Source organism: Bos taurus, chromosome 23 (genome assembly GCF_002263795.3).
Source record: "Bos taurus isolate L1 Dominette 01449 registration number 42190680 breed Hereford chromosome 23, ARS-UCD2.0, whole genome shotgun sequence".
Lineage (NCBI taxonomy): Eukaryota > Metazoa > Chordata > Mammalia > Artiodactyla > Bovidae > Bos > Bos taurus.
The window spans coordinates 12,195,768-12,213,477 of record NC_037350.1 but is presented as its reverse complement, the minus strand read 5'-3'; the positions used below and the strand labels follow the sequence as shown (position 1 = coordinate 12,213,477).

General features: G+C 39.3%; 1 protein-coding gene across 6 annotated transcripts in view; it reads left to right on the top strand.

Annotated features, from left to right (window-relative positions):
* BTBD9 (BTB domain containing 9) overlaps nt 1-17,710 on the top strand; it is a 413,001-nt gene that overhangs the window by 259,365 nt on the left and 135,926 nt on the right. For all 6 annotated transcript variants that reach the window (XM_024983455.2, XM_024983458.2, XM_024983456.2 and 3 more), the window contains 1 exon segment: nt 3,166-3,275. In XM_024983455.2, coding sequence (XP_024839223.1) covers nt 3,166-3,275 — 110 coding nt within the window.

Genomic DNA, 17,710 nt, shown 5'->3' with positions numbered 1-17,710 from the left:
CTTCCAACTGTCTGAGCTGCTGTTGAGGACCTCAGAGAGAACAAAGGATAGCTGTCGTATTTTTCAGCAGCTCTCCTTTCTGCACACTGATGAAGTCACTAGCTGCCACTGCCCTTATCATCAGGTTAGATCAGAGTCTGAGTATGCATTGGAGAGATGATGTTGAAAGAAGAAAATTAAGCTTAAGTTTTACCTTTTACTCAAAATCTTTTGTGACAAAGAAAATGTAGGATCTACTTCTTCTTGTTAGGTGTCATGACCCAGAAGCAAGTTTTGTTTTTAAAAAAAAAAAAAAAGGTAGAGAGGACTCTATCTCTCCCATCCCCAGCCCTTGGGTTTTCAATAGCTTGGATAGTGGTTACTGCTGCCTGCAGGATGTTCCATTGTGAGCCTCACTAAGAAAATCTGCTTGTGATCGAGGATGGTACCTTGATGGTGCTTCCTCCTTCTCCCTCTGGACATTGCTCCTGGATCAGGGCACGCTTTCCCCTGAGCTGGACAGGGCCCCTGAGTTCTTAATGGAGAGCTCCAGGATGCCCTACCAGTCACTGAAGTTGGGGGATTAGTTAAGCCTGTTTTCTATTTCTAGTCGAGATCTTCGGTGAAGGACAGAGTCCTTGGCTAAACGATTCTTTGCTGGAGAAAAGGAGCATGGCTTCTTTGCTGTGACTTTGTTACCATTTTTTAATGTGTATTTGAGTAAGGACTTTATGCCACTTTTGTAAATTAGGCTATAATTTTATGGAGACTTAGAGAGTATTGTAGAACTAGAATAATTAAACTTGTTAGGAGCATTACATATAACAGGCTAATCAAGAAGTGTGATGTACAGTGGTGAATTGCTAATTTGACCTCAGGATTATGCAGCAGAGATAACATTATCTTCATTTATACAGAACTTTTTTTATCTGGAGGCATCTCTCAATGCTTTTGCAATCATATATATTATCTTATTAGTTATCACAAACACTATCATTAAGGCTGTAAAATATATTCCAGTACAGTTTTTTATTTTCAGTTTCCTATAATCAGGGGATGAGAGAGGGGAAAGTTCTTTAATTTCTCCCATTCCTGATATTTACACCAGGGTAAAATTTGGGAAATGACTGTTACCTAAACTTGGAGGCTGATTCCATATAATGTTTTAAAAAGAAAGAGAGGGAGGGAACATTAGTGCATCCCCTTAGGTCAGCCTGAACTGTTAACCTTAAGAACTGCCACTGGGGGAAGGCCCTATTAGTCCCTCCCTTGCTCCTCTATCTCCTCAGTATTTGGAAAGCTATCTCTCCTTTGAAAGATTTGACCTAGAGAACAGGAAAATGATCTGATCAAATTCCACCAAACCACATTCCCTCCAAGGTTGCAAATAGCAGCACTCACTGTCACGACCATGTGCGGTTGAAAATGCTATGCTTGTTGAGTTCCTGTGGGTTTAAGGAAATGGATAAAATTAGATTCAGGCCAAGGTGCCAGGCTTAACACACCCCTTCCATTCCAGAAAGCCCAGAGAGATTGTTGCTGCCAGCAGTAAAGAACAACACAATCTGTTCTACTCAGACCATTTAGGACTTATTTTAAGTGAACCCCATCCACCTACCCAAACCCAGTAAAGTCAACACCTTCTGTCTGCCCTGAAGGCTGGAGAGAACAGATCATAGCCAACCTCCTGCTTACCCAGAGGGCGATGGTGAGCACAGCAGTTGCCCTGACTCTCCACACAGGAAGAATGGTGTCTCCCTGCAGCGGGGATGGGAACACAGAGCAGCCAGTCCAGGAGAGGGCATTACTATTGGTTATGAAGATGAGCGATCAGCTCATGTCAAGGAGCAGATGGCTAAATGAGGTGCACAGGGATTGCGGTGAGATTCAGGCTTGAAGAAACAGGAGAGAAAATAGCTCATGATACAGAACCCCCAAATATAGCCTCTATAATGTGAATTTTTTTTAAATTGCCATTTACATTATACAGTTAACTTGGAGGGATGAGAAATGTAAGGAAATTACCAAATTAGTGAATAGCGATTAACTCAGAAGTAAAATTACATCATCTAAATGGAAGGTTGTTTTACACAGCGGAGGGAAGATATTACTAAAACCTTGCCCAGTCTGTCATCTGCTAATTGAAATCTGTTCGTTTAATACGCTTAATACGCTGCATCCTTCAGAGCACATAGTTCATAATTTGGGAGAGCGTTATCAGTTCATCTGTTATTTTTTGCCTTGCTCTTCTTTAGAATTCCAGGATGTGTGTAGCACAATACGTTCCCCGTGGAATTGAGTGACACTCAGAAGAGTCCGTTTGTCTGTTCGTTAACCTGTGAACTGTCAGGTCCCTTTGGAGAATGAAAGGGGCAAGTTGCTCCAATATTAATGCTTGTTTGTCAAAGGTGAAGCCTCCAGGGAGATCCAGAGGGTGAATAGGCTGAGATGCTCAAGACCTGCCCCATGAAACTCTGCACTGTGTGCAGATGCCAGCTCCCTGCGGCCAGGAGGGAGGCTGCAGAGCAGGCTGGCTCACCTCCGCACATCACTTCCTCTGGCCCGGAGACGGCATCCTAGCAGTCAAGTTGGGGACTGGCGTAAAAATATAGGGTTCACATCCTAATGAGAATTTAGGAGCAACATTAAAATACAAGAAACTGTGAGTGGTTTTCAGTAGTGTCTATGGATTTTTTTTTTTTTACTCTAAATGAGAAAGCAGTATTGATTTCATGCATTTCATCCAATGGGTGAAACCTTTCATTGAGTTGGAAAGTATTTGATTTTGTGTGTGTTCGTGCACCTGTGCACAGGCACGTTCCTAACCACGAGGTAAGGATAGAAGCTGTTATTCTCCAGTGTCAGTGTCTCATGGATGTATAATTGTGCTGACATTTGGGAGTTGAGCTGAACAGCCCCTGGTTTGATTTTCTAGGTAAACCATGTCTAAGTTCTACTTCATTCTCTGGAAAGTGGTACCTCCCTAATTCTGCTGTAATTTTTCTAGACTCAGTTGGAGCTAACCCCAAGGAGCAGGTACAGGGTCTGAAGCCTGTTCAGAGTCTCTCTCAGTCCGTGCTCTGGTAGACTGTATGTTTACGTAGTATATCTTTTTCTCTTATCCTTGGATTTGTTATGATGGAAGCTCATTTTCTTCAACAGATTTTCTCCTCTTTTTACCCCCAGGTATATTCGAATAGTTGGGACTCACAACACAGTGAATAAGATTTTTCACATTGTGGCTTTTGAATGTATGTTTACAAACAAAACCTTCACTCTGGAGAAGGGGCTGATAGGTAAGTGTTACAATTACATTTTTATGTATCACATAGCTATGTTATCTTCAAATATTTTGTTATTCCATTAACTCATCTTAATTCACCTGTTAATCAGCTTTGACTAAGAGCTCTGGTTAACTTAAATGCCTTCTGGCTGAGTGACATAGAAAGGGCTTATATTTTTAGAAGTAGTCAAAATAATAATTCTAGTAAACTTAAAAGAGTGTAAATATTATACTAGTAGTTCAGAATTGGAAATGTTCTAGTGATTCATTCAGATTTGCTCCGTGGGGAATGGTTGTGATAGTCGGGCACAGCCTCCTGTACCAAGAGGCTTTTCTATATTTAATGGTGGGTAAGATCAGGGAGGAAGTCAGTATAATATTGATCCAGTGCTCCTACTTTCCAAGGCTGTGCAGGTATTTTGGCCTTTGATTTGATATGAACAGTGTGCTCAGCTATGAGAATATCTCCTTTTCATAGACACAGCAGTCCCTATTTGCCCTTCTTTGTCAAGTTCACCTCAAGAAAATGACTGCATGTAATTAAAATAAGACCAAAGTAACTAAATTACCTTAATGAAGATTATCTTGTGACCAGTTCAGCCTGGCTAATCTTTGGAAAGGACATTTTAAATTTCATTTAGTTGTTTGGTTGTTTTCTGTTGTGCTTTGTTTTTGCTTTTGTTTTAGGTCATGTTTAGTCTGGCTGTCTCAGCCCTTAACATTATGATACCGTGAGTGGCTTTTTCTGTGTAGGCTGATTATTCTTCTTTAATCCATGCCTACAGGTTTTTGCTCATTTCCTACCAAGATCATGTTTTGTAACTAACTAGATCCTTGAATCTGCACCTTTACTGCAGCTTTCTTGGAAAAGGAGCTCTCTTATGTTCAAGTGAAGGGATAAGATACCCATGCCTTGGTATACCTAAAGTAGTTCTTTACCTTTACAAAGGGACTCATTTCTCATCTCCTACCCAAGTCCTGTTCATGCTGGGACACAGAACATATTGACAATGTCCTAAAAACATGGTGAAAACTAGAATGAGAAAGATGAGGGTAGCTTAGAAATGTTTACTAATTCTATGAATGGTCAAAAGTCTAAATTTTCATAACACTTTTTGTTTCCTAAACATAATCCTTTAGGGAAATTTGAGAGAGTAATACTAATAAAGTAGCAAGAGTAGAAATTATTCCAGTGTATAGAAAAGTTTTAGAGCTCAACTAAAACAGTTTGGTTTTGACTTTGCAATGGGTGTAGTTTTTAGTATTAAATATAAATGTTGATAAGCCTTGTGACTTTTTTTTTGGAATTTTTAAAAATTTTAATTGGAGGCTAATTACTTTACAATATTGTGGTGGTTTTTGCCATACATTCACATGAATCAGCCATGGGTATACATGTGTTCCCCATCCTGCCTCTTTGTGACTTTGAAACCATTTGAAAGTTAACAGTGGGCATTACCTGATATTATCAAGGCTTTTAATTCTGTGAGGGGGCATAGAATTGTGATGATGGAGTGTTTTGGAAAGGCTATTCCTTTTTACTTGCTGCCCATGTTGTTTTCTAGACCAGACCTGACTGTGCATGTGATTGTATAGTTAAGAGCATCCTTACTGAGAAGGATCTTATTAGGAACCAAACCACCTTTGCAACCATAGGAGGTGTAGAGCATCTGGCTACTCACTTCAGCCTGGTAGACTGCATTTTGAGCATGTTGTATATAAGGCCCCTTTCCCTTCTTAGTGGATGAAGGACAGGTTTGTAGGCACTGTAATTATCGAAGAAACAAACCTATCTGGCATGAAAGGCCACTGCAGGAATGAAACTCAGAATCATTTGTAGTGAGGGATGCTGCTGTTGGTCTCTCTGTTTTGTCCAAACTGAGTTAGTCAGCATTATCAGAAGCCATAATAGTCTCAGACATGTCAAGGGATAAAAGAAGACTGTAGAGAGGCTACAAGTATTTCTGGTGTCTGGTCAGACACTTTTTTCAAGCCCTCTTCTAAGATGCTCACATTGACTGCCAAGAGCACTGCAGTCACTTGCCTGTCGTCCCTCCTCCAAATAGGAGCAGCGGTGCAGGCAGGCAGGTTGGTGTGTGTGCTTGTCGGCAGATGGCCTGCAGTGGGGTCCCCGCTGGCTCTGCTTTTACTGTCTTCATGGCTCTAAGTTGCCTCCATGCTGGGCAGACAGGGAGCTGGTTTAAGTCATGAGAGCATGTAGGGTGATTTCATTATCCTTTTTCTGGCATGGCAGCTGTGCCAAATTTACAGGGGCATTTGAAACAGCAATGGCCAGCTTTCCATGTTGGTGATCAGGTGCATTTTAGCTGCACACAGGCCTCAGCCACAGCCATTCTACACGGACCTCCAAGAAAGAAGTGGTCCTTTAGTGAGGCCACAGTGTATGTAAGAATCACCTGGAATTATTTTTAAATTGTAGTTGCCTACTGCTCCTTCTATCCTATGAGATATGCTGTTCTCCCTTGAGAACCACTGATCCAATGCCAGGTTTTCATAGGGGAAAATATAAAACTACAATAATGTCATCATGAATAACTAGTGGTATCTAGGAGAAGGCAATGGCACCCCACTCTGGTACTCTTACCTGGAAAATCCCATGGACAAAGGAGCCTGGTGGGCTGCAGTCCATGGGGTTGCTAAGAGTGGGACACGACTGAGCGACTTCACTTTACTCTTCACTTTCATGCATTGGAGAAGGAAATGGCAACCCACTTCAGTGTTCTTGCCTGGAGAATCCCAGGGACAGGGGAGCCTGGTGGGCTGTCGTCTATGGGGTCGCACAGAGTCAGACATGACTGAAGTGACTTAGCAGTAGCAGCTGTACCCTTACATTTCGAGATTCAGAATTTCTATCATATTTCCTGGCCTTTGTTTCATAGCTCAGGCTACTCTCATTAGAGTGGTATTCTCCTGCTGCTGAGTGTGCTCAGTCGTGTCTGACTGTTTGTGACACCATGGACTGTAGCCCACCAGGCTCCTCTGTCCATGGACTTTTCCAGTAAAGAATACTGGAGTGGGTTGCCACTTCCTTCTCAAGGGGATTTTCCTGACCCAGGGATAGAACCCATGTCTCTTGTGTCTCCTGCACTGGCAGTCAGATTTCTTTACCAACTAGCACTACCTGGGAAGTCCAATATTCTCCTAAATTACTTTAAAAAATACTTGTGTCAGAGACATTGCTTTGTCAACAAAGGTCCGTCTAGTCAAGGCTATAGTTTTTCCAGTAGTCATGTATGGATGTGAGAGTTGGACCATAACAAAAGCTGAGTGCAGAAGAATTGATGCTTTTGAACTGTGGTGTTGGAGAAGACTCTTGAGAGTCCCTTGGACTGCAAGGAGATCCAACCAGTCCATTTAGGAGATCAGTCCTGGGCGTTCATTGGAAGGACTGATGTTGAAGCTGAAACTCCAACACTTTGGCCACCTTATGCAAAGAGCTGACTCATTTGAAAAGACCCTGATGCTGGGAAAGATTGAGGGCAGGAGGAGAAGGGGACGACAGAGGATGAGATGTTTGGATGGCATCACTGACTCAATGGACATGGGTTTAGGTGGACTCCAGGAGTTGGTGATGGACAGGGAGGCCTGGTATATTGCGGTTCATGGGGTCGCAAAGAGTCGGATATGACTAAGCGACTGAACTGAACTGTGTCTTTTAAAATTAGATTTAATGTTATTATTTAAAATGTATAATGATGTTAGGAGAAACATGAATAAAAATAACCATACCAGCTTTGTAAGATTTTAGTCTTCCTTTTCCACCAAAGGGTTTTTTTCACATTTTTGTTGATAGCATGTCACTCTTCATACTGCTTCATTTGCACAGACTCTTGGGGAGGCTTTGGAACCCTGTGGGTTCATGCATCCATGGGAATGGGCCCACCTTAAGTGCACCGACCAGACCTGGGCATCAGACTCACAGCTCTTCTCCCACCTTATCTGCTGCTGCCACCACAGCCCTTTCTTATTTGGTGGCTGCTTCTGGGTAGTGCTGGGATGTATTCTTGCCTGGGAGAGTCTTGCCTCTTTGTTAGGAGGCATTTGCAGGAAACTTAACCTCTTACTGCTGGTGCATAGAGGAAAGTTAGAATAGATATGACTGCTATAAATAGATATGAGTGCTATTTAAACATTAAACCTCCCAAAGAATGTATTTGCTTGCCTTGGCACTCCACTTTGTGATATGTCTGTGGTATATGCCAAATCCCTCTAGTTTTTCATAATACTTGCCAAAACTTCCTTTTCATTTAATCTTGTATTTAAATTCACTTCTTTGAATACCGTCTTAGTTGTTCAAGTAGAGGGAATGATACACACCACTAAGGTTAAAGAATTACTGACGCATAGACAACCTGGTCTTATCTGTATGCTGCCTACTTCCTCCCCAGAAGATTATTTTGAAGCCAATTCCAGACACTCTATCATCTTATCCATAAATACTTCAGTATACATCTCTAAAAGTAAAGCCTTCCTTTTTGTGGCCATAAACACAATATCATTATAACACCCCGAAATTGAATCATTATTACTTCTGAGTATTAAATACCCAGTCAGTGTTCAGATAATCATAATTGAATCAACGTCTGGAGTGAGATTATGTGTTTTTATAGGTTGTTTAAATCAGAATTCAATTAAGGTCCATACTGTCAACAGGTAGCTCTTTTGACTCATAAATCTCTTAAAATCTGTAGCTTTCCTTACACATGTCTATCCCTGTCTTTTTCTTTTAGTTTTCCTCTCTAATTATAATGTGTTTGTTGAAGAAACTAACTTTTTGTCCTGCAGAGTTTTAAACAGCCTGGATTTTGATGATTAGATCCCCATAGTAATAGATCCTCTGTTGTATTTCTTGTGTTTAATAGTTTGATAGAGGCTAAATCTGATTCAGGATTTTTTTTGTTTTGTTTTCTGTTTGTTTGTTTATAAAATGCTCTATAGATGGTGGTATATGTCTATCAAGAAGCAGAGAGAAATCTTTGGTTGCCTCTCTCTCTTGGATAGTCACATCCACTCATGGTTATTAATATTTCCTAGATTCATTCTTTCATAATTTGGATGTATAAAATGATTCTATTCTAATCCTATCGTTCCTCCTCTAGAAAAACTTTCCTGAACACTCATTTGATAATCCTAAAATGCAGTTTGCCCAGGAAAAGTAGGATAAATGTCATATTCTTTCTTCTTTTTTACCACTTTTCAAATTAAAAAGGTAGTTACCTAGCATCCTCCAAAGGTAACCAGTAAGATTTGTTTCTGGGGGTTTTGAGGGGGAGGAGGGAGGAAGGAGAATATCATTTTGAATTTATGAGATTAAACAAATTGGACATCTTTTAATCCCTTGGGTTATTTTTTATTGATATTCAGATTGTCCGTATCTTTAACTTCCTCATATTGGCTGTTGAGTCTTTCTAACATGATCTCAGTAGTCCGCAGTAGTTCCTTGATTTCTGTCATGACACAATGTACCAGCTTCATCTTGTACATTTATTGTCTCTGATCTGGAATCAGCCATTTCTGCAGGAAGCCCCCTGGTTCTGTGAAATGGGAAATGACATTTGGAAACCTCAGCCTAATCAATTCCTATTGGGTTGGTCACTATTCCTAGGCTTTCTCAGTAAACAGAAGTAGGAGATGAATACACATATGTTTATTTATTTATCATATATTCAACAGGTAAATAGTATCAAGAGTGCATGCTGATATTTCTAATTAAAATTCTAAGCAGGGAAGCCTGGCATGCTGCAGTCCATGGGTCACAAAGAGTCAGACACAACTGAGCAACTGAACTGAACTTAACTGACACAAAGTTTTGTTTAACCTTTTGATCTTTCATCTCCTTTTTTCCATACTGAAAATCTTGGCCACTAGTATAAAGCACAATATAATTTATTTGCTTTGTCTTCAGTACATACAAAATAATTGCAGAATTACATTATAATACTACCTTAAACCACATGATTTCTGAAAATAGTTCAAGATTTTTGCAGTAACCTTTTGGGCCCTTAAGGTATATCCCATGAGAGATGTACAGTAAAATTATTGTGTTTTAAAGACACTTAGGATAATTCGTTGGATGGTCATATAGCTATTTCAGTGTACATATAGATTCATTTGTTCCGTTTTGCTTTCAGTATTCAGTGATTGCCTTGAAATTTTTTTGTTTTATAATTGTGTGAAATACATACATAGTTCTAAAATCAAATATACAAAGCTGTTGTGTGTATTTAGAGAAATTCAGTTTCTATTTCTGTCCCCTCTACTCCTGTAGGTAATCTCCTTTTCCCCTTTTTCTGGGGTTATCCTTTTGGGGGAAAAAAAAGGAAAATAAGTAAATATATATGTAACTTGTATTTTGTATCCTCCCCCGCATTCTTAAATAATTGATAGCATACTATATTCTATATATACTTTATTTTTTTACCTTGCCTTTTTTGTACTTAATGCTTTTCTAGAGCTAGCTGTATAGAAAGATACTATTTATTTCTTTTTAATAGCAGCATGGTCAAAGGGTAAATGCATGTATTTCTTTGTTAGATATTGCCAAATTCACCTCCATAGGGTGTATAACATTTTAAAATTCTCATTGGCGATATATGATAATGTCTTTCCCTCACAGCCTGCCAGTGGAGCATATTGTCAGACTTCTGGACTTTTGCCAGTTCGATAGGTGAGAAATGGTATCCCAGTACAGTTTTAACTACATTTCTCTTGCAAGAGAAATTGAGCATCTTTTTATATTTTTAGGGCCATTTGCGTATTTTTCTTTTTAAATAGCTCTTCTCTTCTTATAAGTCTTACAGATGAATGGAGAATATGCTTTTTAGTAAAACTTGAGAGAATAGTAAGTACTTAACACTGATACTAGAGTGTGGTGTTTAGCAGTGCATGAGTCTGGTTTCCCTTCTTAAGGTCTCCTGGTTCTCCTGGAAAGCATAAGCTCTCTAAGTCCCTTTCCTTCGCGCTACCTGTGCTTAAGAGATGGCAACCAGAACATAGAGCTGTAGGCTCAAAATTCAAGTCTTTTTTTTTTTTTAACCCTTTCAGGGAGTAAGAAAAAGCTTCCGTTACCAACTTTAGGCCATTAAGTGGTATCTTTGTGTCTACCAGCATGGGTTCAAAAGACTGGTGGCTTTTTTATTCGACTTCTTGTTAGTAATTGAGGTGGGGCAACCAAACCAGGCAGCACAAGCGCAGGGTGTCTGTGTTGCTGGAGCTCTGGGAACGCTCACCGCTGCTGCCACCAGGAACTGTGCGGTCTGAACAGGAGCGCTGGAGCCCGTGTCCATCAGCCTCTGTGCTACCTACAGTACTACCAGGAGCATCCTCCCATCTTCCATTCTCACCAGCTTCTTCTACTGGTAGAGCTTCAGCAGAAACAAAGCTACAGGGAGAAACCCACACCAGGCTGGCAAGTTTGGGGAATGTAGTTTATGGAACTTCAGCCTCTGAGATACAGTGTAAAGCAAGGGAGTGAATGGAGCTGAAAGCAGATAGAGATATGATGAGTGCAAAGGCAGAAAGTGTGAAAGGGGCTTCAGTCATCAGGAAACTTCCCATCTGACTCACAGTAGCTGGATAAGCCCACTGGCATGGCATAGAGACGTGGAGCGGAGAATGCCAGACAAAGACACAAGCAGAGTGTGGAGAAAGGTTCAAGGTTTAGGAGGCGTGTGAAGGAACCCAACGTATTTTCTTGCCTAGTAAGATAAGGTTTTATGAAGAATAGTATTTTGAGCTGGGCCTGGAGGAATTTAGTAAATAAAGCAGAGCAATACATATGTGCTGATTTACACAGCAACAAAATGGCTGCTGCTTGTTCCCAGCTGGAGGCAGGAAATAGAAAGTAGGTGGTCTGTACTTGCTACTGTCATCTCAAAATACTCTGACGCAGTGTGTTTAGAATTCTCTGAGGTCCTGGGAAAGTAAACAATTGGAAGTCTGCTGTAACTGGCTTTTGCATCCACTGAACTGGGGATCTGACTTCCGCCCTTAAAATGTGTCCTCTGGAGCAGAAACAGAGATTTGGGAGTGAGGGAGTTCACCAGGGGGTGGAGGTGTTAGAATGTGGCAAAGAAGCAAACTTGTTGGAATAGCAGAGGGGTCCTTAATTCAGAGAGTTTTCTAAAAATGGCGCTATATAGCGTCTGGATTAGTCTACACCAAGAGGCTTTGCTTTTCCCAGCCTGTTTCTCTAATCAGATACTAAGGCTGGTTCTAATTGTCAGTGAAGCTTAACTTCTTTATCTACTGTAAATTACTTGGCATTAAGCAGACGTTTATTAAGAGGCTGCCAAGTGTATCTGAGGCACTGGGGAGGGAAAGATGCGCAGGTGCAGTTTCTGCCTTGGAGGAGCGTTTGAGCTAATGAAGGAGAAAGACACTTAGACGGTGACCACACAGTAAAATAAGTCATCTCTGGGAAGGATTCAGCAGATGCTATAGGAACACTGGAACAGGAGTACCTAACCTGAGTTTGGAGATGGTATCAAGACCTACCTATAGAGGTGATGAAGCTCCTTAAATCTTCTTAAGGAAGAAGACAGAGTCGGGGGAGAGTCACATAAAATGACCCCTGTGTACAAAGGCCTATTTATGTCTGACCCACTTCAAAGCCAGTGCCCTTTCCAGTGGACCACTGTGCATCTGGTAGTGGAATAAGAAATAAGAGTTATTTGTAGTCTCTCACCCTTTCTGTGGAGAAGATAAGCATTATTTTCTCACAGAGTCTTAGAGTTTTAGAAGAATTCAAATAAAATAAACACCCCACAATAATGCATGAAGAATGTAATACAGTTTGTTTGCCTCCCACCCAGAGAGCCCGGGTTCTCAAACAAGAATGGGCTACCATTTTTTATCTGGGGGAAAGAGTCAGGGACGATTAGAAAATGACCCTCTCACAGTCACTTAGGATTCTCAATTTGGTATGTGGTCCTTCGTGTACAATTAAGTTTCATTGTCTTTTAATACCTGTTGTTTTGTTGGTTTTTTGTTTGTTTGAGAATAAAGATTGCCTGAAAAAGTCTTTATTGCTCTTACTTTACAGAATTTACATGTACCTTTTATAGGATTAAATTTTTTGGGTCCTACTTGTTATAGAAGGAATATAGTAGTGTGTGTGTGTGCGCAGGGAAATGTAAATATGCACAACTTGTGTTTAAATGGGACATCATGGAGTTTGTATCCAATATTATGCAGCAGTATCACTTTCTCACAAACCACAGTTCTGCCTCACTGGCATTTTGAATAGCCAGGTTGTAAATAGGCAGATCATTCTCTGTTACTGACTGTGAAAGCTGTTCAAGCAGCTAAGGGGATGTAAAATCTAATTTTGTTGGTCTAGTTGCTTCCCTGGTAGCTCAGACAGTAAAGCGTCTGCCTACAATGCTGGAGACCTGGGTTCAGATCCCCTGGAGAAGGAAATGGCAACCCACTCCAGTATTCATGCCTGGAAAATACCATGGACCAAGGAGCCTGGTGGGCAACAGTCCATGGGGTCGCAAAGAGTCGGACACGACTGAGCGACTTCACTACAGTTGCTACCTTAGTACCCTAGTCCTCCACCCCAGAACCAGCTAGGTAATTTTTTAACTTAACATTTTAAGTAGGTAATACAAATATGTATTCTTATTTCCCAGTTTTGTTAAAAACATAGCACATATTCATATATGTATTTTTTAAATTAGCAATGTTTTTGGAGATCTTTCCTTACCAATACAAAAAAACTTTCTCATGCTTTATATTTTTTACATTTGTGCAGCATTGGCTAGAGGTGCTATAATTTAATTTATTTAACCTGTCCCCTTTGATAGATATGTAGGTATTTCCAGTCTTTTATTATCAAAAACAATTCTGTAATGACCCATTTTATAAATAGTGAGGTTTAATCAGAGATGGTTCCAATAAAGCCTAAAACAGACCAAAAAAATCCATCATTACTCCCAGGGCCAGCTATTTAATTTGCAGGGCACTATGCAGAATGAAAATATGGAGCCCCTTGCTCCAAGTGCAGGAAACAAGTGCATTTAAAAGTATTTTAACAAAAAAAAAAGACTTTCGCTTTCTTTTGCAATCTTCTGACCTGGCATATTGTTTTTATTTGCTGATTAATGTTCTAAGAAAAATAACTTTTAAATTGTCAGGATGAATTTTATCTTTCATCTTTATATTGTGTAATGGTGGTTTTAAATGCAAATCTAAGGGCATTATCTGCTATGCCAAATGACCAAAGTTACACAATTCATGTTTGATAGCTCATACATGTGTATGTATTACTTCTTACCCAGTACAATGGAAATTCTGCATAAAACTATATTGTTTTTGTTTCACTTCTTAATTCACACACATTTTACCAAAACTTTCTATCTTTCACTTACTCACTAAGCTTCCTTAATAAGGAAGAATGGAAACTAATACAATATTGTAAATCAACTATACTTCAATTAAAAAATAAAAGAAGAAAGTACTAAAGGGCGAAGAATATACGAGTTGCCCTATTTTTCAGCATGTCATAATCTTTAACATAAGCATCTGGCTAGTATAGGGAAATAACAAGAGTGAAAAAAGGATATGATAGAGTTCTTTGGTTGGTAGTGCTTATTAAAAAGTTGACTTTTTTCCTGCATTGAGGCAAGTTCTGATTGGAAGAGAAAGTGGCCTCTCTGGACCACTTTACTCAGGCACAGTAAATTTACTCAGGCCCAGATTGCTCAGGCACAGTCATGGTACCTTGACCTTGGCTTTGCTTTGAGTCTCGCTCAACCTCCACATGTTGTGAGTCCACTGGAATTCCGTACTTCTGGGGCTTGATAAACCTATTCACAAATTGGGCAGTGGCAAACTGTGGACACATGTATGTTGCGTATCTCCTCTGTTCACGGGCTTGCTCCATTGTCCCCTTAGACTTTATTTTAAAAGTTCAAAGATAAGATTATGAGGGGGCCATGGAACATTAAACTAAATTTAGGTCCCTTCTGAGTGCAGGGCCTGTCTGAAAGAAAACGTTGCATGCCCATGAAGCTGCCCCTCATTACTATTTCTATTTAACATTGCTCTGTACTTTTGGGGGTGGGGAGAGGGGATAGAGGAGTAGGAGAAGAACAAGAAATATGTATGATAGACATTGGAGGAAAGGGACCAAATATCATTATTTATGATGTGATGTGATAACATACCCAAGGGAATGAACTGAAAAATTACTAAAACATAAGAACTCTAAGGAATGTAGTCAGATATAATAGTATATACAAAAATCAAGTTTTCTCAAATATCCACAGTAACCAATTAGTTTAATGGAAAATTTTTACTCATGATAGCCATAAAAACAATAAACACAGTAACAATTCAGGAGCCGTACTTTTCCTTTATACCTAGTCCATCCTTAGCCATGTTAACAGGGATCGTCCGTCCCTGAACCACCTGATGCCATTAGAGATGGGGTAAGGGTCAAGAACAAAGATGAGAGGCAGAAGATGATGTGAGCTCGGAAATGGGATGGGTGTGAGCTGAGCACGTTGGGGAAATCTGCTGGAAGTTGTTAACTTTTTTTCCCACAAACAATATATACCTACCTAGGAATAAGTTCTCATGTAAAGAAACTATAAATCTTTAAGAAACACTGAATAATGGAAAGCTATATTCCAGGATGGGAAACTTTAATATAGTGAACACATTGGTTCTTCCCATCTTAATCTACTAATTTAAGGCAAGATTATTTAGAATCTGTTAGGCTTTAAAAAAAAACAACAACTTTGATTATGCTCTTTAAAATTTTCCCAAGAGAATAAATAAATGGAATTCCCTTTCCCCCCAAAAAATGAAGGGATAAAGATGAAATGAGAAGCCTACTACCACTAGATATTAAAATTTGTACTGTGTACTGAGGTAGTATGGTGTTAATGCAAGAATAAACTGGTAGATTAAGCAATCATCCAAACTCTGGATTTGATCTGCGTATACATATGAATGTAGTGCAAGATTAAAGGTGACATTTCACATCCATGGAGAATGGAAAGGTAATGTGCAGATGGTGCTGAGACAGTTGACAATTGAAAACACATGAGATTTTCTTCATACTGTATATGAAACTAGTTTCCTGTTAAGATTCAGATTTTACATTACTCGTTGAGAACTAATAATAAGTATTTATCTGGTCTCAAGGTAAAGAACTACTTCTTCAGCATAAAAGCAAAGGCAGAAACTGTAAACAGAATTCAAAGGCGTTTGACAAACTAGAAAAAATAATTGCAACTTATATGACAATGAGTAATTGTCTTTAGTATATATGAAGAACTTCCCAACTAAGTAAGAAAAAATGTGAATCCCCAATAGGAAATGTGTAACAAACAGTAATTTATTTAAAAGAAAGAAAAACCTAATAGTCAATAAACCGGAGAAAGTTTGGCTTCATAATAATCAAGGAAATGGCAAACTGAATTATGATACCATTTTTGGATTTTTATTGGCAAATATTTCTAATTAAAATTTTTTTATTTACATGAATAGTACAACTAAAATAAAATATTTCTATGTTTTAACTTGCATTAAAGTTTTTACTAAATGGGTATCTTTATGTTTCTTGGCTATTTGGTGTTTTTTTTTTAAATTAATTAACGTCTTCATACTCTTTGTCACCATTTTTGTTGCTTTGTTGCTTATTATTAATTTGCAGATTATGTATATTCATGTTTGTCTTTTATATATATTTTGAAAATATCTTCTCCCAGACTGTTAGTTACTTTTAAACTTGTTTATGGTGTCTGTGTTGTACAAAAGCTTTTTAATTTTGATTTGGCCTTATCTGTCAGTCATTTCTTATCTATCATCTGGATTCTGTGACTTGCTTAGAATCTTCGTCCTCAGTCCAAATTATAAAAATATGCTCCCCTGTAGCTGTGGTTGGTCATCATTTTCTTATATTGTTGTATGTGGGTTTTTAGCATTTAGCTCTTTAATTAATGTAAATTTTTATTCTGTGTATGGTCTGAGGTAGGAGTTTACCTGTAACAATATGTAAACAGTTGTTTTGAATTGAAATCCTTTATTGATTATTTCATTCTTTTCATCATTGTTTAATTTATGTATTTTAATTGGAGGATAATTACTTCACAGTCTTGTGATGGTTTTTGCCATACATCAACATGAATTTGCCACAGGTATACATGTGTCCCCCCATGTTGAACCCCCCTCTCACCTCCCTCCTCACCCTGTCCCTCTGGGTTGTCCCAGGGCACCTACTTCGGGTATCCTGCTTCAGGCATTGAACTTGCACTGGTCATCTATTTGATATATGGTGGTGGGTGCTTAGTCACTCTGTGTCCAACTCTTTTGACCCCATGGACTGTAGCCCACCAGGGTCCTCTGTCCAGGGAGATTCTCCAGGCTAGAATACTGGAGTGGGTTGCCATGCCCTTCTCCAGGGGATCTTCCCAACCCAGGGATTGAACTCAGATCTCCTGCATTGCAGATGGATTCTTTACCCTCTGAGCCACCAGGGAAGCCCTTACATATGGTATTGTACATGTTTCTATGCTATTTTCTCAAATCACCCCACCCTTGCCTCCTCCCACTGAGTTCAAAAGTCTGTTCTTTACATCTGTTTCTCCTTTGCTGCCCTGCATATAGGGTTGTTGTTACCGTCTTTTTAAATTACATGTATATGTGTTAATATACAGTATTTGTCTTTCTCTTTCTGAGTTACTTCACTCTGTATAATATGCTCCAGGTTCATCCACCTCATTAGAACTGATTCAGATGCGTTCCTGTTTATAGCTGAGTAATATTTCATTTCATGTATGTACCACAACTTCCTTATCCATTCATCTGCTGGTGGACATCTAGATTGCTTCCATGTCCTAGCTATTGTAAATAGTGCTTCAGTGAACATTGGGGTACACGTGTCCATGTGTCTCTTTCAATTCTGGTTTCCTCAGGGTGTATGGCCAGCAGTGGGATTGCTAGGTCGTATGGCAGTTCTGTTCCCAGTTTTTTAAGAAATCTCCACACTCTTCTCCACAGTGACTATACCAGTTTGCATTCCCACCAACAGTATAAGAGGGTTTCCTTGTCTCGACACCCTCTCCAATGTTTATTGTTTGTAGACTTTTTGATGATGGTCATTCTGACCAGTGTGAGATGATACCTCCTTGTGGTTTTGATTTACTTTTCTCTAAGAATGAATGATGTTGAGCATCTTTTCATGTGTTTGTTAGTCATCTGTATGTCTTCTTTGGAGAAATGTCTGTTTAGGTCTTCTGCACACTTTGGGAAAAATAGCATGTAGCATGGATCTGTAAATCTCTTCTAGATTGTGTGTCACATCATTTAAAATACTACTGTAAATTCACATTCATAGCTATTCTTTTTCTCAATTTTCTGGGCTATTTTTTCAAATTTTCTTTTCCAGTGAACTTGAAAATCAGCTTGTCAAGT